Below are 23,426 nucleotides of genomic sequence, written 5' to 3'. Positions count from 1 at the left end.
TCAAAAACAATGAAAAAACAGAAACTAGCACTGGGCTCTAGGTTAATAGGTTAGTCCCAAAAATAATATAAAATAGCATATTAATGCATATAAAACATCCAAAACACATAATATAATAGCGTGGAACATTCAAAAATTATAGATACGTTGGAGACGTATCAGCGGCCTTAACGTTCGAATCCCAATCCCTCCTGCAGACCTCCACCAACGCCATGGCATAGAAGGATCATCTGCCACTAGTCTTCCAGTTTGGTGAAATCGACTCCGAGCCGGACGAGATAGAAAATATGGAGGAATGGGGCCTCATGGGAATCGCCCTGAACCAGCTGGCCGCGGCGGTTGTTGCCCCCGCGCCCATCCTAGCTCCCATCCCCGTGCCCGCGCCAGCGACCATCCCCGTAGCATTGACGGGCTGGTCGCCGAGAACTATCACAGAGCTGGAAGCCGCGGGCGTCATCGAGGTCCACGCGGACCCGCGGGAGGTCGTGTACATGCCAGCGCCAGCGCCTGTGCCCGTGCCAGTGCGCGCCCCCGCACCTACCGCGGCGCCGGTCCCCGTGCGTTTGCCTGCACCCGCCACGCATGTGCCCATGCCCCCCCTTGGCGTCATGGGACGCCGTCGTTGACCACTACCTTGCCGCACCGCGAGTTGCCGTCCTCCCGCGCCCGCCCGTCGATCGCGGACGACAGGATGTTTGATTTCCAAGTGAAGAACATTCTGTGCTACCTTGAAGACTTCAACAACGGCGTCCCGGAGGACGACAACGACAACGCTGGCGGGCACGCCGCCTCCGCCGCCGCCGGAATTAGTTTTTCTCGGTTTAATACTATATCTCGATCGTATGAATATAAAGTCGCAGTGTGAGTGAATGGAACATATGGTTTGAGCAAACTTGTGTTTTCCTCTCTGAATTTACAAACTTATCAAATATTTTTTTTAAACTTCAATGGTTTTTAAATTTAAAACACTCATCGCAAACCTTTAAGATAGAACACCCGTATGCAAACCGACAGCTTCCCCAGCAAGCCAAGGGAAAATTTGCCGAGCAGGATTTGTCAAGCTCTTCATCCAAACGTTTTAGATAGAACACCTGTATGCAAAGCGAGAGCTACGGTCTTCCCCAACAAGCCAAGGGAAAAAATTTATAACATGGATTAACATTTTGTTAGTTAAATTTAAGGCCAAAATATGGCACAGAATATAAAGGGGACTAATAGACCAAGACAGAGGTAGTAGCACACGGCCGCTCTCTATGCAGCGTTGCAACTATCGCACGGCTTGTAGACGACCATTCCATGCGTGTTTAAATGCTCTATGCGTGTAGTTGCTCGCGGTTGAGGCGACCGCAGCGCGCTCTGCTCGCGTCCGGCTGCGCGCGCTCTGCTCTCGCGTCCCTCCATGCGCTGCCAGTGTTTGGGGCCGGCACACGATCACGTACGTTCGTGCTGGCATTATGCATGCGGTTGCGCTGGGCACGGCGCCACAATGCAATTACCCGCTGCAAAAACTGCCATGCGGACGTGCCGAGAATCCAAGCCACCCGGACCCCATTTATTCCCGCAGCCATTTACCTTCATCTCTCGTGCCACACGACACAACAAGCACATCCACAATGACACATACAGAGAGGACATACAACGGTTCCAATGGCGCTCCCCGTGGCTCCAACGGGGGGCAGTTCAGCACGCATCACGTAGTGGACACGCACGTGAGGGGGAAGGACCTCTCGGTGATGTACATGAATGAGCCGGTCTCGGTGGAGAGCTCCATCCAAACTATGGAGCAGTTGCTTGCTGAGGACAAGTACCAAGTGGTCGGCTTCGACCTCGAGTTCACCAGCGGTCGTGTCGGGCAAGATCAGAAGGTTGCCGCCGCCCAGTTGTGCGTGCGACATGACGTCCTTGTCTACCACTACCACCTGGCAACAAGGCCTTGCGAGCATTTCTCCAGGTTTATCAACAGCTCTGACTACAGTTTCGCTACGGTGGGCACCACCAACGATCTAAAAGCACTCAAGGTTTCGGGCTTAACTTGCCAAAATCTTGTCAACATCCGTGACAACTACAAGGTCTGGGGCAGCACCAATAACAAACAGAACTCCCTGGTTGACCTCGCCTCGGCCATCATCAACCCCTACTACATGAAGATGAAGGATGAGAGCAAGAAGGACAAGAACGCCTGGCACAGTGCCTGGCATCAGAGACTGGATGAAGAACACGTCAAGTACGCGGCCAAGGACGCGTACACAAGCTACAAGATGTATAGGCGGATCATTGACATGAGGAGGTGTCTTCGTCCTACCCCAGACGAGGGATCGAGCCACAGAGCAGTGGTGGGAGCGTCACAAGAAGTAGATGACTAGACAATCGTTTCTCCTAGTTTAGAATGCATGCAATTGTTTATTAAGGTGTGTATGAATGATCTGTATAGTCACTTATGTAATTGGATTTTTATTTTATTTATATATGTGTCGTTCTTTTGTAGGCAGAGCAAATCACACGGCTTATTAGCAGCAATCGTCTATGTTATTATTGGTCTTTGCACACATTTCTGATTACGGACCTGTTTGCCGCGTATCACACACATCTTGTTCAGTTGAACTGTTTCTGTTGTCTTGGCTCATCACAAACAGTTCATCCGAGTGAACTGTATGCCCTCCATCGCACACACATTGATCTGGCTGGCCGTTTCTATTTTGTTGCCTAATCACACACAGTTCATACTAGTGAACTGTATGCCGTATATCGCACACACCCTCATCTGGCTGGCATTTTTGTTGTTGTGACACCCCCGATTCAATCGTACACTAATCATGCACGCAAACGTGTACGATCAAGATCAGGGACTCACGGGAAGATATCACAGCACAACTCTAAAACATAAATAAGTCATACAAGCATCATAATACAAGCCAGGGGCCTCGAGGGCTCGAATACAAGTGCTCGATCATAGACGAGTCAGCGGAAGCAACAATATCTGAGTACAGACATAAGTTAAACAAGTTTTCCTTAAGAAGGCTAGCACAAACTGGGATACAGATCGAAAGAGGCGCATGCCTCCTGCCTGGGATCCTCCTAACTACTCCTGGTCGTCGTCAGCGGCCTGCACGTAGTAGTAGGCACCTCCGGTGTAGTAGGAGTCATCGGCGGCGGTGGCGTCTGGCTCTTGGGCTCCAGCATCTGGTTGCGACAACTAGGTAGAAAGGAAAGGGGGAAAAGAGGGAGAAAAGCAACCGTGAGTACTCATCCAAAGTACTCGCAAGCAAGGAGCTACACTACATATGCATGGGTATATGTGTAAAGGGCCATATCGGTGGACTGAACTGCAGAATGCCAGAATAAGAGGGGGATAGATAATCCTATCAAAGACTACGCTTCTGGCCACCTCCATCTTGTAGCATGTAGAAGAGAGTAGATGGTAAGTTCACCAAGTAGCATCGCATAGCATAATCCTACCCGGCGATCCCCTCCTCGTTGCCCTGTTAGAGAGCAATCACCGGGTTGTATCTGGCACTTGGAAGGGTGTGTTTTATTAAGTATTCGGTTCTAGTTGTCATAAGGTCAAGGTACAACTCCGGGTCGTCCTTTTACCGAGGGACACGGCTATTCGAATAGATAAACTTCCCTGCAGGGGTGCACCACATAACCCAACACGCTCGATCCCATTTGGCCGGACACACTTTTCTGGGTCATGCCCGGCCGCGGAAGATCAACACGTCGCAGCCCCACCTAGGCACAACAGAGAGGTCAGCACGCCGGTCTAAATCCTATGTGCGCAGGGGTCTGGGCCCATCGCCCATTGCACACCTGCATGTTGCGTACGCGGCCGGAAGCAGACCTAGCCTAGTGGCATTCCAGTCCAATCCGGCGCGCGCCGCTCAGTCGCTGACATCACGAAGGCTTCGGCTGATACCACGACGTCGAGTGCCCATAACTTTCCCACGTAGTTGGTTAGTGCGTATAGACCAAATGGCCAGACTCAGATCAAATACCAAGAACTCGTTAAGCGTGTTATTTTGAAGTAACCGCGGACGCCGTCCAGGGCCAGGCCCACCTCTCGCCTAGGTGGTCTCAACCTGCCCTGTCGCTCCGCCACAAAGATCCACTCGCGGGTACTCCTACGAGCCGACCCGACTTTAGTCACCACAAGTGTCATGTATAGAGTATATAAGTATATACCCGTGATCACCGCCCAAGTGATCATGGCCCAATAGTATAGCACAGCAGACGGACAAGAATGTAGGGCCACTGATGGAAAACTAGCATCCTATACTAAGCATGTAGGATTGTAGGTAAAGGTAACAACAGTAGTAGCAAGGATAGGCTATGCATTAGGATAGGATTAACGGAAAGAAGTAACATGCTACTCTACTCTAATGCAAGCGGTATAGAGAAGAATAGGCGATATCTGGTGATCAAGGGGGGGCTTGCCTGGAAGCTCAGCCGAGAAGGAGGGGTCGTCAACAGCGTAGTCGGTCGAGGCACCAGTAGCAGCGTCGGTCTTGTAGTCTACCGGAGAGAAGAGGGGGAAGAAACAATGAATACAATGCAAACAGATGCATGACGATGCATGACATGACAAAGCGTGATGCTAGGTGTGCCCTAACGCGGTAGTAGGTGATACTGGCGAAGGGGGGAACATCCGAGAAAGTATTCCCGATATTTCGCGTTTTCGGATAGATGAACCGGAGGTGAAATGTTGCAGGTTCACTATGCTAGGGACGCGTGACGGACGAACGGGCTGTGTATTCGGATTCGCCTCGTCATTCTGAGCAACTTTCATGTACAAATCTTTTCCATCCGAGCTACGGTTTATTTTATATTAATTTTAAAAGATTTAAATCATTTTTAGGATTTATATAATTAATTTAATTCAACATTATCCAGAACAGTGCATGCTGACGTCAGCATGACATCAGCATGACGTCAGCAGTCAACAGGACGTTGACTGGGTCAAACTGACGTGTGGGTCCAGTGGGACCCACCTGTCATAGACTAAACATGTTACTTAGGGTTTAATTAAGCCGGATTAGTTATGTTTAATTAAACTAGATTAATTAAGTTAAATAATTTGTTAATTAATTAATTAATTAACTATTTTTTTCTTATTATCATTTTCTAAAACCTTTTCTTTTTAATCCATTTTCGTTCTCAGGGGCGTGGGCCCCGTTTGTCATTGGCCCAGAGGCCAAACGGGCGCGGTGCACTGGGCTCGGGTTAACGGGGGGTGGAGCGGAGCAACGGGGCTCGCGGGCGCGAGCGCCGGTGGCCAGGGACCGCGCGGGCGGAGACCCGAGCAGGGCTAGGGCAAGGGGGTGCGGCCAGGCGGACGCGGCGGCATGGACGCGAGAGGAGCGCGGGTAGTGGCGAAGCAGCACGAGGCCGGTAGCCATCAGGGACAGCAGCAGGCCACGACGCGAACGACGGGCGCGCTCGGATCTGGCGACGGAAGCAGGGGGGAGAGGAGAGGGGCGATGCTCACTTGGCCCTGCAGGTGTGCGACAGTAAGCTCGAGGTGGCGACGGTGACGACGAAGACGAGGAAGCAGTGGCCGGCAAGGCTCGATGCGGTCCGGCGAGGAAGAGGCGATGGGGCGGCAACGGGGCGCAGCGTGGCTTGGGGAGGCCGTCGGGGAGGAGGTCGAGGAGGTCCGGCGTGTTGAGGAGACGAGGAGGCGCCGACGTGGGGAGGAGACGAGGAGGCGCCGACGTGGGGAGGAGACGAGGAGGCGCCGATGGAGATGGGCGCCGCCGACCGGCGACGGGGCGTAGGGACGAGGCGGCGAGGTCGGCCCCCCATGCCTCGATCTGATCTGGATCGGGGGGAGGCAGAGGAGGAGTGGGACAAGGGGGAGGGAGTGGGGGCCAGTAGGAGTAGTGGGGGTGGCGCTAGGTCACGGGGAGGGGAGGAGGCCTAGTAGGCCAGGGGGTGCGGGAGTGGGTCGGCTGGGCCGACGGGCTCCTTCGGCCAACTGCAGAGGCCCAGTCGGGGGGGTTGTCTTTTATTTCTTTTTCCTTTTCTACAGTTTTTATTTTATTTTTGCTCTGGTTTGTTAATTGCTTAACCACCAAAGGACTTTTGTAAATCATGTAGCTTGTCACATGAACATCATTGCATTATATAGCAATGCCACAAAAAGTTGAAGGTCTTTCGAAAAGGTTTAATTATTTTTAGAAAGCGAAAAGGCCAAGTGATGTGCTGTTGGTCCACTGTTTTAATTCCTAGGGGCATTTCTGGAGTTTCTAAAGTGTTGGTTTTATTTTTATAACAGCTTTGGTAATTTTTGCAATATTGTGAACATTTTAGTTTTTAGCGTTTGAAAACTTTTGTTGTTTGTTTTTATTTTATATTTAAATTTGAATCGGTTTCGAACTAACGCGAGATTAGCACAGAAACCGGGGTGACGTGGCATCGCTAACGTGGGATTACTGTAGCCTGATTATCCGGGCGTCACAATTCTCCTCCACTACAAGAAATCTCGTCCCGAGATTTAAGCGGTGGAGTAAGGGGGAACGGATTTGGTTACGAAATTCTAACGAGTCTTCTCGGTCTTGGTTGCTCTTGTCAAAGAGTTCTCTCCATGATGTTTATCCCTCCATGCCTCTACTTCTGTGCGTCGGGACGAAGTTGTCATCCTTTCTTTGGGAACTCCATCGTACTTACGAATAGGAAAGGGGCAGCTTGTCAACGATAGAACGCTACAAGGGTAATCATCGGGGGTTATCCCACGAATGAACACATGAGTATCTCTTGAGTTGGACGAATAAAACACACTGAGAGCAAAGTAACATGGTACAATAAGAAGTTTCAAACGGATAGACAATCATTCGATGTCCGACACAAGGTGTGAGAGGGGTACAGAGCAACGAGACCAAGTATTGCGTCTGATACCACAATAGATCACTAGGAAGGTGACCCGTCAATTACATACGTAGCCAGGCTCGAGGAATAACTTTGGCAACAGGGTGTATAGGAGAGTCAGGTTTCGATCCTGTGGAACTGTGGGTTATGGGCCCACCATGTGGGTTAAAATAAGGAAGGGTGTTGACATCTTGCACTGTCATGATAGCAAGTCATGTCAGAGAATAATCGGTCAGTTATGTTGACTGCATCATTGGTACCAAGGGCGAGGGACGAAGAGAACCATTTTCCTGCTCGTTGAACGAGGCGGACCAATAGGCAAAGCTCTTGTCCATCGGTGGTTACCGGAATGTCATCAACAATAGTAACAGGGTCTTGCTGATAGAATTGTACACCGAGGTGTTTACATAAGCAGGAGAATATTACTGCTTAGATCACAAGAAGGTTTAAACAAACCAACAGAAAGGAAAAGTGGTTATCAGGTTTAAACAGAACAATGGGAGGGAAAATGTGTATACACACATATTTCGGGGGTATATCCTTCCCAAGGACAAGCGGAGCATGATATCCATGACAGGATAGGAAGTAGAAAACCATTTAGGTAAGGGGGGAGGAACCTCATGATATTACCCATACAACGGTGTTAGGATAAATGATAAAGAAAATTTAGCACTGTGCTTCAAATGCTCTTATTGAAAATCGGATTACCACAGACATGCTTCGAGATAGCATTGACATGGTCTTCAAGCAAAGGTCAGACTTTGGATCCACAAAGGATCCATCAGGAACAACTTATAGAATAAGTCTTACAATTTCCTCATGAAAGAATGGCTAAACTTGCTAAAAAGGTTACTATAACAGTAGGTCCTCCGCCCAGGTGTGCTAGGAATGCCATCACCTTACCGGGTCTTATAAAGACCTATGTTATAACTCTTGGAAAAATGTTCCAACCATCATATCTGACCAAGATTCAGATCTGATCGGTGTTAGGATACCTCAGACTCAGGATGCCTGAGAAGAAAAGGTGCAAAATAAATTGTCGAAACGACATCGAAGATTCTCGGGAGATGAGCTATGGAAGCGAGTTCCGAACAAGGGTTCATCATTAAATCAAGGAGAGGTGAGGAGGTGACTGATTGACTCAGCGACAATCCATTGAGATTTCCAAAAGATGGATTTCCACAACTATGTAAACAAGGAGATAACATTAGCTAGATCGAATAACTTAATGATGTATGCTCGAGGAAAACATACACAGTTAAACATTGGTTGAAATGTGCACCCGAAATATGGGCTAGGTAGCACGATCAATGTTCGAATGATGATTCATTAAGCCATAGACGTAGAATGAAACTATAGACCAATAACTTCAAAGCAATACGGTTGCTAGAAGTTTAGAATTTACACATCACAGACCATTTGTCGGTATTTCGTTTAGAAACAACACGGGGACCAAGAAAGAATGGTGATGGTGAGAAGTATCACTGTACCAAGAATTCTTAAGAGGTGGAGTAATGCTCACGACATTCTTGACATCAAAGATGGTAATACTCCACGGTAGAACATAACATAGGTTGGATAGCAGGGAAATCAAGATACAACACAAAATATGAACAAGTTTGTGTTGGGGGGAGGCAAGAATGTTGTCGATGATAACACAAATCATCGAGGGAAAGGATGGTCTTTCTCATCATGAATTCAATTGATATTCTGGAAGGACTCAGAATGCTCATGATGATCACGACACATTTGTCGAGAGATTCCATGAAGATGTAATCGATCGGCGATGACATCAAGTCAAAGGAATGATGAAGCGAAAGGTTATTGGAACCCTGGGTACGACACAAACTCGAAATCAAGTTTGCTGTTCAAGGAGGAATGATATGACGAGGAAGATCGACGTAAGATTAGCTCACCGTCGAAGGTTGTGCTCCGTGATTAAGGACCATGTAGCACAGTTAAAATCAGCACGATAATGATGTAGCCGAGTAGGCTAGGAATGACGTGATCGAGTTCAAACACGTAAGTAATGAAGGTTACCAAGAGTTGTTGAATCACAGTGCAGACTCGATTCAGTTGTCGGTGTCCTTGAGGGGTTCTAACAACTCAGAACCCGTTGGAAAAATGGAATCGGCAAGAATATTAGTTGATGAAGAACTCATAAGAAGTTATGTTGCTCCTGATAATCTCGAGATACCAGGGGGTAATACTCGACGGCAGATCAAAGTAGAGGTTGGACTGGGGTATTGCTCCGTAGAAGACAAGTGCTTAAACTTGTCCGCGAAATGGGATCAAAGAAGAACAATCATGGTCAACACCACGATTGCAAAGGACCAAAACAAAATACAATATGATTTTAAAACAAGGGAAAAATTATTATTACAAGAAGCTTTCATGATAAGTTCCACATCAGGTCCATGGGCAAGAACACAAAGTTCAAGGTCGACTCCCACTTCTTCAATGCATAACCTTTCATTCACTTCTCGCATTCAATGAAGTTGTATGGTAGAAAATTATCTGGTAAAATACCAGAAGGGTATGACTTGTGAAAACCTTCGGGTTCATACGGTTTTTAGGGAAGGTATAGGTTCAATCCATCGGGGCATCTTAGAAACATATACCTCAAACTTCAAGAGTAAATCACCAGCTCAAAAGTAGAGTATGGTTATCAAGCAGAGGATACAAATTACCAAAGGCATTATATATCCATGGAAATGATCACAAGGTTATTGAATATGAAGGACACTGCCGGATAATAACCCAACAAGGGGTCTTGTGGTCTACAACGGAGCTGATGCGAGTATCGGTACTCTATCAGAGGAAGAAGGAACGAAAGGGCATCGGACTATAAAAACAACTAAGTAATTCAAAGCTCAAATGCAAAGGAATTATCATTTCCAAATCAAGGGATCAGAAGCCAGTGGTCTGATTAAGAATGGATAAGTTGAATAGACTTAGGGGTACAATCGACGACAATTTGATTGGTCGATAACCAGTTCACGTTTCAAATGACGTCTGAGCCGGAAGGATGAATTCTAGCCTCTGATTGAGGATTGCGAGCATTCGCAACAAATTGAATCAACAGACTCAAAATGATAATGACAAGGGATGCCACTAAGATTACGAGACTTATGGGATTAAACATAATGCAAGCAAGTAAGAATTTCAAGAGCAATAGGCTACTCAGGATTTTCGGAAGTTCAAATAGTTTTTTGAAGACTTTTGTGAAACACATGAATAACTGGGAAAGAACGGATACTCGATAAGTGCGAGGAATTATCCGTAAGGGTATTCATGAGGCAAGAACTGTAAAGCAGTATGCTCAAAGGATTCTTGGAACAACGGAGAGCGGTTCGAGGCATCGTGTATTAACAAGATCAACTTGGAATAAAATTAAGAACGACGGGTGTAAGTATTTATCCATAGGGATAAATCAGTGGTAGGGAATTGCAAAAGCAACGAGCACAAAGTCTCGAGAACATCGGAGAGTATCTTCGAAATCCTTCGGTGCACCAAGCAATCATCTGGAGTGAGGGGCTCTCCGGGAGGAAGTAGTTACGAGAACCTAGAGTCAGAGTTAGTAAAAATCATTTCACCCGAATAGAAGAGAGGTCAAAGTCCCAGAGTATAGGTCGAGGAATAAAATATCCTAATACCACCCAATGGCGACGTGGGCCCGTAAGGCACACAGCCATGTTAGTAAAAGTTTTGTAATGTCTAGACTCGACTTCGGCCAAGGAGTGTGGAAGGGGGGTTCCTATAGGCAGTCGGCTCTGATACCAACTTGGCTCGCGGGCGCGAGCGCCGGCGGCCAGGGGACGCGCGGGCGGCGACCCTAGCAGGGCTGGGGCAAGGGGGTGCGGCCAGGCGGACGCGGCGGCATGGGCGCGAGAGGAGCGCGGGCAGTGGCGAAGCAGCACGAGGCCGGTAGCCATCAGGGACGGCAGCAGGCCACGGCGCGAACGGCGGGCGCACTCGGATCCGGCGACGGAAGCAGAGGGGGAGAGGAGAGGGGCAATGCTCACTGGGCCCTACAGGTGTGCGACAGTGAGCTCGAGGTGGCGACGGTGATGATGAAGACGAGGAAGCAGTGGCCGGCAAGGCTCGGTGCGGTCCGGCGAGGAAGAGGCGGTGGGGCGGCAACGGGGCGCAGCGTGGCTTGGGGAGGACGTCGGGGAGGAGGTCGAGGAGGTCCGGCGTGTTGAGGAGACGAGGAGGCGCCGACGTGGGGAGGAGACGAGGAGGCGCCGACGGAGACGGGCGGCGCCGGCCGGCGACGGGGCATAGGGACGAGGCGGCGAGGTCGGGCCCCCATGCCCCGATCTGGGGAAGGCAGAGGAGGAGTGGGACGAGGGGGGGAGTGGGGGCGAGTGGGAGTAGTGGGGGGTGGCGCTAGGTCACAGGGAGGGGAGGAGGCCTAGTAGGCCAGGGGGTGCGGGAGTGGGTCGGCTGGGCCGACGGGCTCCTTCGGCCAACTGGGCCAAGGCCCAGTCGGGGGGGGGGGGGTTGTCTTTTATTTCTTTTTCCTTTTCTACTGTTTTTATTTTATTTTTGCTCTGGTTTCTTAATTGCTTAACCACCAAAGGACTTTTGTAAATCATGTAGCTTGTCACATGAACATCATTGCATTATATAGCAATGCCACAAAAAGCTGAAGGTCTTTCGAAAAGGTTTAATTATTTTTAGAAAGCGAAAAGGCCAAGTGATGTGCTGTTGGTCCACTGTTTTAATTGCTAGGGGCATTTCTGGAGTTTCTAAAGTGTTGGTTTTATTTTTATAACAGCTTTGGTAATTTTTGCAATATTGTGAACATTTTAGTTTTTAGCGTTTGAAAACTTTTGTTGTTTGTTTTTATTTTATATTTTAATTTGAATCGGTTTCGAACTAACGCGAGATTAGCACAGAAACCGGGGTGACGTGGCATCGCTAACGTGGGATTACTGCCTGATTATCCGGGCGTCACAGTTGTTCTGGATCATCGCAAACAGTTCGTATGGATTAACCGTATGCCACGCATCACACGCGCATCTCTGATCTGAATCATGTTTGATGTATGCGCAATCGCAAACAGTTCGTCCCATTTTTTACGGTTTCTTACACCACCGTTTGCGATTAATGCATCACACACAGTTTCGTCGAAGGGTCTCTGATTGGACTGTCACGTTTGGGCCATCATGCAGTAGTGGTAGTAATATCAACAGAAAATTATCGACAAACAATGCTTAGAAGAAACAAATAATTGTGAATCTATAAGTGACAGCCAGGTCGGTATCCATAAAAATAGGGACCTCACAATCTGCAACAATGGTTGATGCATCAATATACAATAGGAAAGCACATAAGGCTAATATTTCTCCTTCCAAGTCATATGGATCTTCTAACAGCACAATCAGTATGGACAAACAAAGAAAAGATATCAGCCTACATCATTGGCCATCAATATCTACATGGTAAAGGGGCGATGGACGTTCACTCGATCAAACACAATAATGCAAGTATAAGTATTACAAAAGAGAACAAGCAGCAATGTTTAGCAAACAATGAAGTCGTGATACAATATGCATCAAAGGTTTCATAAAGAAGAGCCGAAGTATTACCAATTGCAGGGGGCAAGTATTGTTGGCATCTTGATAGTCGTTAGATATGTCGATCTTTTTATCGTCATCTTCAATCTCCTTGGACATTTTGGACCTCTTCTTTTTTAAGTCACTTGCATGGTCTTCAAATCGTGAGATGGAGAGATACCAGTAGACGTGACATCACGTACTCACCTTACTTGGATGACTCAGTTTTCTGGCATACAATGCTGCAAAAACAGAGATCAACAAAGAGATAGACCCTTGCAAGTTGGCCCAAATTCATTGTTTGTCACATAAATTCATCGTTTCAGAGTTCTTGTCACAGCAAGACTACTCTCTGAAGAAAGATTCTGTTTTCTTCTTGGACCACGGCTAAAGATTCAGAATTCTTCATTTTTTTCTCCTCTCTGAAGAACGAAAGTTGCAGTAAGCAAATTGGATGGGCATGGACAAGTAGAGCATAGCATGAGAGGGAGGAGGAGCAGAGAGATACCTTGAAAGGATCGATATGGTTGACTAGAGGGGGTGACTAGGAAACTACCAATTTTTAGCTTTTCTTAACAAAATAGGTTTAGCAACAAATAGGTTGTCTAGATGTGCAACTAGGTGAGCAACCTATATGATGCAAACAACAACAACAACAACAACAACAACAACAAGTGCAAGCAAAGGATACAACACAATAATAGCTTGCACAAAGTAAAGGGGAGAGATAACCACAAGTGGAGCCGGTGGAAACGAGGATGTGTTACCGAAGTTCCTTCCCTTGGGGGAAGTACGTCTCCATTGGAGCGGTGTGGAGGCACAATGCTCCCCAAGAAGCCACTAGGGCCACCATATTCTCCTCACGCCCTCACACAATGCGAGATGTTGTGATTCCACTAGTGGTGCCCTTGAAGGCGGCGGCCGAACCTTTACAAACAAGGTTGGGGCAATCTCCACAACTTGATTGGAGGCTCCCAACGATACCACGGAGCTTCACCACAATGGAATGTGGCTCCGAGGTGACCTCAACCGTCTAGGGTGCTCAAACACCCAAGAGTAACAAGATCTATAAGGGATTAGTGGGGGGGAATCGAATATCTCTTGGTGGAAGTGTAGATCCGGGCCTTCTCAACCAATTCCTAGAAAATCAACAAGTTTGATTGGCTAGGGAGAGAGATCGGGCGAAAATGAGCTTTGGAGCAACAATGGAGTTTGGGGCAGAAAGAGGTGAGTCTTCTTGGGGAAGAAGACCCCCTTTTTAGTGGGGGACAAATCCAACCGTTATGCACCTCTCAGCCCGCAGACAAGCGGTACCACCGCTCTGGGAGCGGTACTACCGCTCCCTGAAGTATGCACATGAGACAAAGGGAAACAGGGGAAAAACAGAGCATCGGGCGGTGGTAGCCGTGGTAGTAGGAGCGGTACTACCGCCTATAGGCGGTACTACCCCCTAACTACCACTGCTACATCCGCCCATTTTTCTGGGGACAAACGAGTACCACAGTAGTACCCTGAGGAACCATCTTAGATCCCGACACGAAAAATCAAGGTCCCAGCCATGAGCGGTAGTGCGAGCGGTGGTTACGTGTTGCAGCCAGCGGTACTACCGCTTGTGGCTCTTCTCCCTCCTTCGATGCGAACGGAGGACAACTCCAATGAAACGGAAGGGGTTGATGGGTGCAATATGAGTGTGTACGTGTTGATTCCACCCGACCTTTCCGACGCGGACCCCCTCTTGATAGTACGGTTTTCCCTACGACTCAAGTCCACCAGAAAAGAACCGCGAGTAAGAAAACCGTCTCCTCTTGAAACTTCGAGGGGAACGAATCGTCTTCTGCCATATGCTTGATAGTCTCAAAAGCTCAGTGCACATGATGAGTCCGCAAACATGTTGTCATCAATCACCAAAACCACTTAGGGAGAAATATGCCCTAACATACCTTCCATGGCGTCCAGTAGGGCTGGAGCTGCGGCTACCCGGGGGAGCAAAGTGATGGTCTTCCCTTGCTTGTGTCTGCACGCATCAGGGAGTGAGAGAGGGAGGGGAGTGGCCAAATTGAAACAAGCAAGCATAGGAAGGATAAGAGGGACCTTGCATTCTCATTCTGTGGTGTTGGTGCTCCATGTCCATTTCCATGGAGAAGAAGCACATGGATGTCGGTGCCGGTGTAGTGGTTGTGGCGGAGGTGGATCCGGCCGGTGCCATGCTGGGAGCAAGCGGAGGAAGATCTGCGTCCCCATGCGAGACAGAGGGAGAGAGAGCGACCTAGTCTCCCTACTCACCTGCTCTACTCGGTCGTGCCATGGCCGACCTGGGGGCGGCTCCTTGCGATCTGGACACGCCGCCTGGCCTACTCGGCCACGGTGGCCCTCCTTGTCCTAGCTCGTGATGAGGGAAGGAGAGGAGAGGGTGGGGTGGACATGGCCGGAGGTGAGGTGGGTGGGAAGGAGACGGTGAGGTGGGTGAGAGGGAGATTTGGTTCTGAATTAGGGGGAGCCCTCTATTCCTTGTTGGTTATGGGCTCGAGCTCGACGGGGGAGCAGCGGCAGCACCGGCGGCGGCGCCCCTTGGGTAGATGCAAGAGGATGACCAACCGGGGGGGAGGGGCGATGGGAAGGAGAAGAGGCGGGACAAGGAGGATGGCGGACGGCGGCGACTCGAGAGAGAGAGATGCGCGGGATAGGGAACGACTTGGGTTCCAGCGGGTGCTCACTGCCTCGCTCTCGGTCTCACCCTTGTCGCTATTAGGCATTTTTTTCACCTACGTAAAATGACGAAAATGCCCTCGACGGGCTCTAGGAATTACACGCGCTAGCATCCCAGTTTGACACTATTCCTTGCTACAACATCGTCTTTTGATCCGGCAGCCTGGATCTTCCCATCGCCAGATCGAACGACCGTCATTCGCCAGGAAATCGAAACGGGCGGCCGGATGTCTCAAATGGCTGAGAGCGCCCGGGGGCTCCCGTGAATCTTATTTCTTGATTTCTGGATGAGGTAGGCCGACGCGCGTGAGCTCGCAAAAAAAATGCCACTTAATAATCGCATAAATAAAGACAAGCACATGTTTGCCTCAGATGGCCAGAATTGTGAATAACGGGTAGGTGAAGGGGTTAAGTAAGATATAGGTTGGGTGAAACCCCATCAGAGTTCCTCCGTTCGTAAACCCCCGGTCCCCTGTGCTGTTCCTCTTCTCAGCCCTTCTTCTCTGATTTCTCCCCAAGATCCCACGCATTCTCGTGCCGACGGCGCCGGCACACAAGAAGCGAGGCCTACTGGCCCCGGATTTGCGTGGATTGCTTCTTCCTTCCTTCCTTTGTTGGTAAGGAACCCTAGCGTGATCGTTTTTTGGGGGGATTTTCGCGGTTCGTTGCCTAGTCCTTAGGTGCGTGGTAATCCATTCGCCATTCTTTGATTGTTTTTCACGGACAAGAGGAATCCAATTACTGCTGATCAGTGTTAATTTTGCCCTTGGGGTTTTTCCGTTCTTCGCTGTGGCAGCGATCAACCCAAATCCAAATCATTCTCCCGTCCCTCGTTGATTTAGTTGCCGATCCTTTTGCAGCAATCACTTCTTTTTCCCCAAACAATATCTGGGATTCGTCCAGCTATTCTCCGTACGCACGTTGAGTACACACTGGGTGTAAATAAAATCGTTCTGAATGGCAGAGGAAATCCACACATCTGCATCGACCCATGGATAGGTTTTTGGTTGGTTTTTATCTGAATATTTTAGAAATTGGTCGCGTTTCTCATTTCCTAATTAGTATACGAACTTAAAGTGTGTATAAATGAAATGTTGGCTATTTAATCATTTCCGAGGACTAGCACAGCTTTCCATTCACTTTAATTTGACATGCCTCTTTACCATATGAATCACTTCAAAACAGTTGATAGCACTGACTGAATGCTTTTTTGTGCTCTTCCTCAGGGCATTTTATCTCTCAACATCCAAATCCCGATGGAGCATACCTCTGAAGAAGAATCTGAGATTAGTGATTCGGAGATCGATGAGTACAAGGACAAGATCTACGCTCAACTGCGGTCCCAAAAATTGAAAGTGCAGTATGGTGAGAAGATCTTCCGGTGCCCCTTCTGCCTAGGGAAAAAGAAGCGAGATTACAACGTCAAGGATCTTCTGCAGCATGCCTCAGGAATAGGGGCTGCTCAGAAACGCAAGCCCAGGGTGAGGGCAGCACACCTAGCACTTGCAGAGTATGTGAAGAATGATTTGGGCAGCTCCTTGGAACCATCATTGCAACTTGCCATCGTTGAGTATAAGCCTCCTAAGATTGAACAAGACAAGTTCGTATGGCCGTGGATGGGCATTCTGGTTAATATACCAGCTGATTTGATGGATACAAATTTTGTCAGGGAGAGTGAGCATATGTTAAAATCGCAGTTATCACGGTTCAGACCATGCGAAGTCACTATTCTTTTGGATTCCAAGGGCCAGACTGATCACTCCATCGTCAAGTTTGCTGAAGACTGGACTGGGTTCAAGGATGCATTAGCTTTTGAAAACCATTTCATAGTGGAGCAGTACAGTAAGACTGATTGGACCAGAAGAAACTGTAAAATGGACGATCTTTATGGATGGCTTGCAAGATCTGATGATTATAACTCTCATGGGACAATAGGAGAGCATTTGAGGAAAATTGGAGTTCTAAAAAGTGTTGGTGATCGGGAACATGAGAGAACTGAGCGTATTGCTCATTTTACTCGCCAAATGGAAGAGAAGAATAAGCATTTACAAGAACTGGAGCTGAAGCACAATCAAACTGCAATGAAACTTGAAAGCATGATGAAAGACAAGGATCGAATGGTTGAGGAATATAATGAAAGTATGGACATATTTCGATTCTGTGTGTTTTTGCTGCATTTTGTGTACTAATGATCTTACTTGTTTTCTTCTATACTGCTGGCAGCAGTAATATCATCTTGTGCTCACTGAACTTACTGAGTTTTTTTTTCCTATTCGATAACCAGAGATAAGAAAGATGCAGGAAGACGCTCGTAGGAATTCTAGTAAAATAGTTGAAGATAATCAAAGACTGCAACAGGAACTGAAGACCAGGAGAGAACAAGCCATCCGGAGACATAAGCAACTTGAAGAGTTGGCTAGGAAAAGTAATATTGACAGAGCAAAAGTCGAAGCAGAGAAAGAAAAGGTTTTTTTTTCATGTCTCCTCCAATGCTATTTTATCTTCTATTCCTTCTGTTATATCTTAATGAACTGAATTTGAATTTACGTATGCTGTTCAAAACTCTTACAGAATGCAAACGAGAATGTTCTTCTTGACTTAGCAACCCTAAAGCATAAGAAGGCGCGTGAAGAGCTCAGGCAGCTTCTCAAGAAACACGAGGTATAGCTTTCAAGCATAGTTTGTATGTTGAGTATCTAGTGAAAATGCATTTGTTTCACTTCCTGAAATTGCAGCAAGAGAAAGAAGATGCTTTCAGGAGGCAATACAAACTGGAAGAGGACTTAACTTCTAAGCAGAATCTTGAGATGGAATTAGCACAGTTGAGAGGGAAGTTAGAGGTAATGAAGCACATGGGAGCTGAGGCAGATACAACATCAAAGGAATTTGATAAGGTGTCTGAAGAGCTGAAAGAGAAAGATGAACAACTTGAAGCCATGGAATCTGCAAACCAGGCCCTTATTATTGTGGAACGAAGGACCAATGATGAACTTGAACAAGCCAAGAAAGAACTTATACAGGTATGTATAATCTCTATTGCATTCTTAATTTTCTATTGATTGTGATACCTTATATATCGCTTCGTCCTTCTCGCGGGTAACAAATTACTCGCTGTGTAGGGCCTACAACAGATACAAGTAACTCGATCCACTATTGGTGTCAAAAGAATGGGTGTGCTTGATGAAAAAGCTTTTGTTGCTGCATGCAAAAAGAAAGAGGGAAATGGTGTTTCGAAAAAAAATGCAAAGTATGATGTAGAGGCAACACTTGTGTTATCAAAATGGGAAGATGAGATCAAGCAACCAGATTGGCATCCTTTCAAAGTTATCGATGTTGATGGACAGACAAAGGTAAGCCTTTTTATTTTGCTTATATTATACTGCTCCTTTTCGGAGAACAACATATACTGGTTGAGAGGGCGTCCTGGTCCATGTTTCTGTAGTTCTATGCATGTTTGTTTGTGTATTAATATTTTTTATTTGACGGGCAATGGTCAGATTGTCAAAAAAGAAAGGAAAAAACTGAAGTATTTGAATTTCAACTGGACACATTGCTATCCTGGTTTGGGTCCTTGTTCCAGTAATGAAAACACTGTTATGACTTTGCAGCCTGTGATTCTGATAGACGTCTGAATGGTGCAGGAAATAGTCCGGGAAGACGATGAGAAGCTGCAAGCCCTGAAAGAAGAGCTAGGGCAGGAGGCCCACGATGTTGTGGTCAAGGCCCTTCTTGAGATGAACGAATACAACCCCAGCGGCAGGTACCCCGTCCCCGTGCTGTGGAACTTCAAGGAGAACCGGAGAGCGCCGCTTGACGAGGCAGTAGCCTACATTCTCAAGCAGTGGAAGGCGAGCAAGAACAAGAGAACGTACTTCTCCTGAGTGAGATCGACGTCTCCTAGTCCTAGCTGTAGTTTCTGGCCTGTGGGGCTGTAAAATCGTATCGTAGTAACAGTACTTGATGCTTAGTAAATTGCGAACGAAATAAACACAATTGCGACGAGGGTTTTAGAAAACCATTGGATTTTTTAGAGATACTAAGCTCCCACGAAATGAGGCCTCTTGTTGCTTTTTTTTGTTGTTGTTGCGTTTATGGCCTCGTATGTCAAAGAGTGGACAGGTCGTGGGCTGCAATGGAGCCTATTCGCATCGGAACCCGGCGCTCATAGCGTGATCCATGGATTACCTCTTTGCAGGTGTGGGCAAATCTATAGCGTCTAACTTTTTTTCTACCGGTTTTAGGAAGTTTCTAGAACGTTCTATGGATCAGGTTTCCCCCTGTGTTTCTATTTGCTGATTTTACGAGGTTTGTTTTAGTGTTTCTTCTTCTATTTCTTTAATATTTTTTTGAATTTGTGAACACTTTCTTAAAATCGGAGAACATTTTTAAAATTTGTGTGCATTTTTTAATTTGGGGAACTAGTTTTCAAATCCTAGAACATTTTTTAATTTGTGACTTTTTATTTATGTGTAATTTTTAAATTTGGTAACATTTTTGGAGATTCGGGAAATATTTTGAGATTTGTGAACATTTGACAAAATCATGAACATTTTCTAAAGTTTCTAACATTTTTCAATTTCGTAAACATTTTCTAGTTCGCAAACTTTTTTGAAACATTTTATATATTCTCTCTACTTTTTTTTTCTTTAGCTTTCCTTCCTGTCTGTTTTTCCTTTGCTTCTTCGGATGGCCAAAGGCCCAACTAGACCGACTAGCTAGCCAACCAAAGCTAGTATATCCTGGCCGTGTGTGTTTCTTAGTCCTTCGGCGCGTTGTCCGCTGAATACGACCTCCTACTCTTGTGAGTTATTTCTTCGTTGGGGATGGGGGCGAGCTGGTTTTCTGCTTCATGCGTTTGAGAGGGGGCGACGACAGCTTGCTGGTTCTGCGTCAAGCAGTCGGGTCACCACTTTCTCCGTCTTCCTCGTCAGGGTCCTCGAGCTGCGGATTCGCAGTGGAAGACCGACATCATCCTAGCATTGGAGGAGAGCCAGAAACAGAATGATCTAGCGCCAGAGATCCAGGCCAACGTGAGTACCTGTCTGACAATCGTTGTAGCTATGCCTTGTAGCGGTATATGTAACCTCAAGGTTGTGAGCCAACAAGGTTGAGAGATTGGATATACGTCAAGGTTGTGAACTTCCTATATTCAACTGAGATGGAACGCTGAGGAGAAAAGGTGGCAGTGGGCACTTCCTATATTCAGTTTGCATTCAATCACCTTTTAATAAAATATAGATATATACTCCGAAGGCATGTCCTTGTAAAATTACAGAAAAAGTTCCTTACATAAGTGCAAAAAAGGAGAAACCACCATAGCATTGTTGATTTTGCATTACATACTTTGGTAGCACCAGTAAGCCATCCCAGCCACCGACACACGGCGCTCAGTACACAGCTTGGAAAACTCTGAGCTGAAGCATGGTCAGAAACGCAGCACAGATCATCCTCGTGCTCCTCAACACGAGCGCTGAAGCAGCAGAAGTCCTGCACCAGCCCAGCAGAAGCACTTAAGATTTACAACTAGTACAATATATATATATTTTTTTTTTGAAATTACAACTAGTACAATAATTGAACAGTAAATTACGTGTGAAAGTGTTTCTTGTGAAATTCAAGTGTTCCAAACTGGAGTGCCTTTGGTATACTAGTAGTACGTGTGAAGTAGACTCACTCAGATGCCAGGAACTTGCATGGCCCGAAACCTATCAAGGAAGACAGACAGCAAACAGGTCACACCACTGAACAATTCATCATTAAAATAAAATATGTAGCTCAGCCACCGACTTATCAAGAGCAAGTACTCTACACCCGCCGACGGATGGAATGGAGCAGAAGATATATTTCAGAAAAATGAAAAGGCGAAATTTACTTGGGTCCCTGTTGGTGATGGTTCCAGCGCCGCCGAAGTTGCAGGCGATGTCGGAATTGCCGTTCTGCTGGTAGAAGATGTTGAAGGCGTAGGAGGCGTGCAACAGGAGCGTGTTGGGCTCGTAGCAATGCCCGCCCGGCTGCAGCGGCGAGCAGTCGGCAGCGCCCTGGCCGCACGCCCAGTCCAGCGCGTTCTGGAGGTCCTCCTGGGGGACTCCCGGCCGCGCGACGCACCAGGTGACACCGTCGATGAAGCTCGTGTTTCCCTCCGGAGGAGACAGGGTAGGGATCGGGGTGGTCGACTCCGCCTTCTCCTGCGGCGCGCCTGCCGTGCACACTGATCACACACATGACACAACAGCGTTCAAATGACAGGGTAGGGCAAGTAACATAAGAAGGCACGGGCAAAGGAAACAAGAGACATGTATATATGTGGTGTAAGAACTCACCAATGAAGCACGCAAGGATCAAAATAACGTTCATGATCAGCTCCTTTCTCTTCATGTGTGAAACAAAACTAACTCAAAAGACACCCCCCTCTCTCTCTCTCTCTATCTCTGACCCGTCTCTTTCCCCTGTGTGAGCCTTAGGGAATATAATGGGAGTCCGAGCGAAGAGCGCCTGTATCAACAGGAAAGAAGCTACTGTCCATGCAAAGGGCACTGGATTTCAGTTCACTACTGGAGTCACTAAGCAACTCATGAACCCAAAAAAGTCCCCGGTTTGCTCACCGTGCATGGTGCATACTTATGGCCATGGCAGAGGCTTGTGTGTGTGTTGTGTAAACCAATGCAGATCAGATGCCTTTATGAATATAAAACAACACTGAGGATATCGAATGACTTGAAGGCCAGGCAAACCATAGATTCTGCTGCCATGCCATGGAGGTATGCATGCATGGCCATGATTTCTAAAGGGACAAAAGGAAACCAGGCAATAGATTCCACGAGATCTCTCAAGGGGCCAAATGCATGGTGTGTTACCTTTATTTTATCTTTTTGCTGTTTCATGGTAGAATGTGTCGGAGCTTCACGAGCAAAAGCTTTTCTTGTGGATTAAGGGAAGAACCTCCATTCACTTTACAAAGCTAGACTCAAGCCTAATGAATGAGGTTTGGTGAACCAGATTGCCTTGACTGACCTACACCACCTGCCAAGTGCCAATGGAACAAATGACATGCTGAAGCATATATAATGGACAAGTAACAAGGCTTGAAAAAACAAGCAAGCTGCAGTGAAACAGATAGACAGGACAGGTAACAGTAGCATACTAAATACTCCCTCCGTTCCAAATTACTTGTCGTGATTTTTTTTTTTGACGAAAATGATGTCGGCACAGCTTTTCATTGCAGTTTGGGGGGGGGGGGGGGGGGGTACATGGGATTTACAAAACATCAGTTACATCCTGGCAAAGATGCCAGCACCGCCATATAATGGACGAAAGGATCCTAGTCAGGCTCTCTTGGTTTTAACAGCAAAGAGCTTGCCTTGCACCGTCCTGCAGTCAACCAGACGCCCGCCTCTTCCGTTATCCTTTCAACCAGGGTCGTAGCATTTGATGGCTGGTTTTTGAAAATTCTTGCGTTGCGTTCGTTCCATGTAGACCACCATACTAATTGCACGAGGGAGCTCCATTGTTTCTTCTCGTCACCTGAAAGCTAACTTGTGGTGTGTTCTGTCCAACTCGTCATGGTTTTAGTTCCTCCGTTTCAAATTGAACTAAAACTACGACGAGTAATTTGGAACGGAGGGAGTATAATATAAGAGCGTTTTTGACACTAGTAGTGTCAAAAACGCTCTTATATTATGGGATGGAGGGAGTAGAATGGAGCAGCTAGGAGTGAAAAGAAAACTGAGAGAGGGCTTCTCGGCGCCGAATGGGCCGATCTTGATTCCCTTCTAGTGAGTAGCTGGCAAGAACTCAATTTGGCTCCGCCACCGCCACATCCGAGAAACTTGATAAGCTTAACACGAAACCACTGGCACAAAGTGGTGCCAGAAACTTCTTTGAGAGAGGAAGCCATACTAGCAGAAACCATCAATGGTGATCCCAATGAGAGACATATGGAACAAAGCAACACCAACTAACAAGGTTAAAGAGGACGTATAACTATAATATTGGGCTGATGTTTGCCATGAAGAAAGTTGTATCTTTAGACAATATACAGGGTCCTGCATTGATTTATTAAAAAGGCATCGTCAAAACACAACCTGATCATGTCCTGCAGACCTACTTTTCACATGCAAATCTATAGCGAATACTTGTCACACAAGTCAACCCGGCAATCTGACCCATGGGTCGGTGCGCCCATGGGCACCCGACCCTAATGGGCAGGGTATGGGTTGTCGACTTTGCCCGTGGGTCTCGCCCATGGGTAATCCGATTAATCGTGGGTAGCGTATGGGTTTAAGTTTATGCCCGTGG

The 23,426-nt window shown here is 47.2% G+C and overlaps 2 protein-coding genes across 3 annotated transcripts; one reads left to right on the top strand and one right to left on the bottom strand.

Annotated features, from left to right (window-relative positions):
• The first annotated feature begins 15,521 nt into the window (after positions 1-15,521).
• On the top strand, positions 15,522-19,204 carry LOC123052863 (factor of DNA methylation 1). Its single transcript, XM_044476218.1, has 7 exons — positions 15,522-15,748; positions 16,358-17,270; positions 17,416-17,597; positions 17,703-17,792; positions 17,867-18,151; positions 18,251-18,481; positions 18,773-19,204. Exons 2-7 carry the CDS (start codon positions 16,388-16,390, stop codon positions 19,010-19,012), a joined length of 1,911 nt encoding a protein of 636 aa, XP_044332153.1. The 5' UTR covers positions 15,522-15,748; positions 16,358-16,387; the 3' UTR covers positions 19,013-19,204.
• A 1,093-nt stretch (positions 19,205-20,297) lies between these two features.
• LOC123049252 (major pollen allergen Ole e 10) lies at positions 20,298-21,750 on the bottom strand. Of its 2 annotated transcripts, none has more exons than XR_006423518.1 (4): positions 21,452-21,749; positions 21,004-21,339; positions 20,722-20,836; positions 20,298-20,618 (listed from the first exon to the last, which is right to left on the bottom strand). XR_006423518.1 is itself a non-coding variant. In XM_044472199.1 (4 exons), the coding sequence occupies exons 1-4, from the start codon at positions 21,504-21,506 to the stop codon at positions 20,519-20,521; spliced, it is 522 nt and encodes a 173-aa protein (XP_044328134.1). In that variant the 5' UTR covers positions 21,507-21,750; the 3' UTR covers positions 20,300-20,518. The 2 variants fall into 2 exon arrangements, 1 of the variants encoding a protein (XP_044328134.1); XM_044472199.1 differs by having other exon boundaries at positions 20,300-20,618; positions 20,806-20,836; positions 21,452-21,750.
• Between the last annotated feature and the right edge of the window lie 1,676 nt (positions 21,751-23,426).

The sequence above is a fragment of the Triticum aestivum genome, chromosome 2D (assembly GCF_018294505.1).
Source record: "Triticum aestivum cultivar Chinese Spring chromosome 2D, IWGSC CS RefSeq v2.1, whole genome shotgun sequence".
Lineage (NCBI taxonomy): Eukaryota > Viridiplantae > Streptophyta > Magnoliopsida > Poales > Poaceae > Triticum > Triticum aestivum.
The sequence above is the reverse complement of the archived record's forward strand: the minus strand, read 5'-3'. Positions and strand labels throughout refer to the sequence as shown.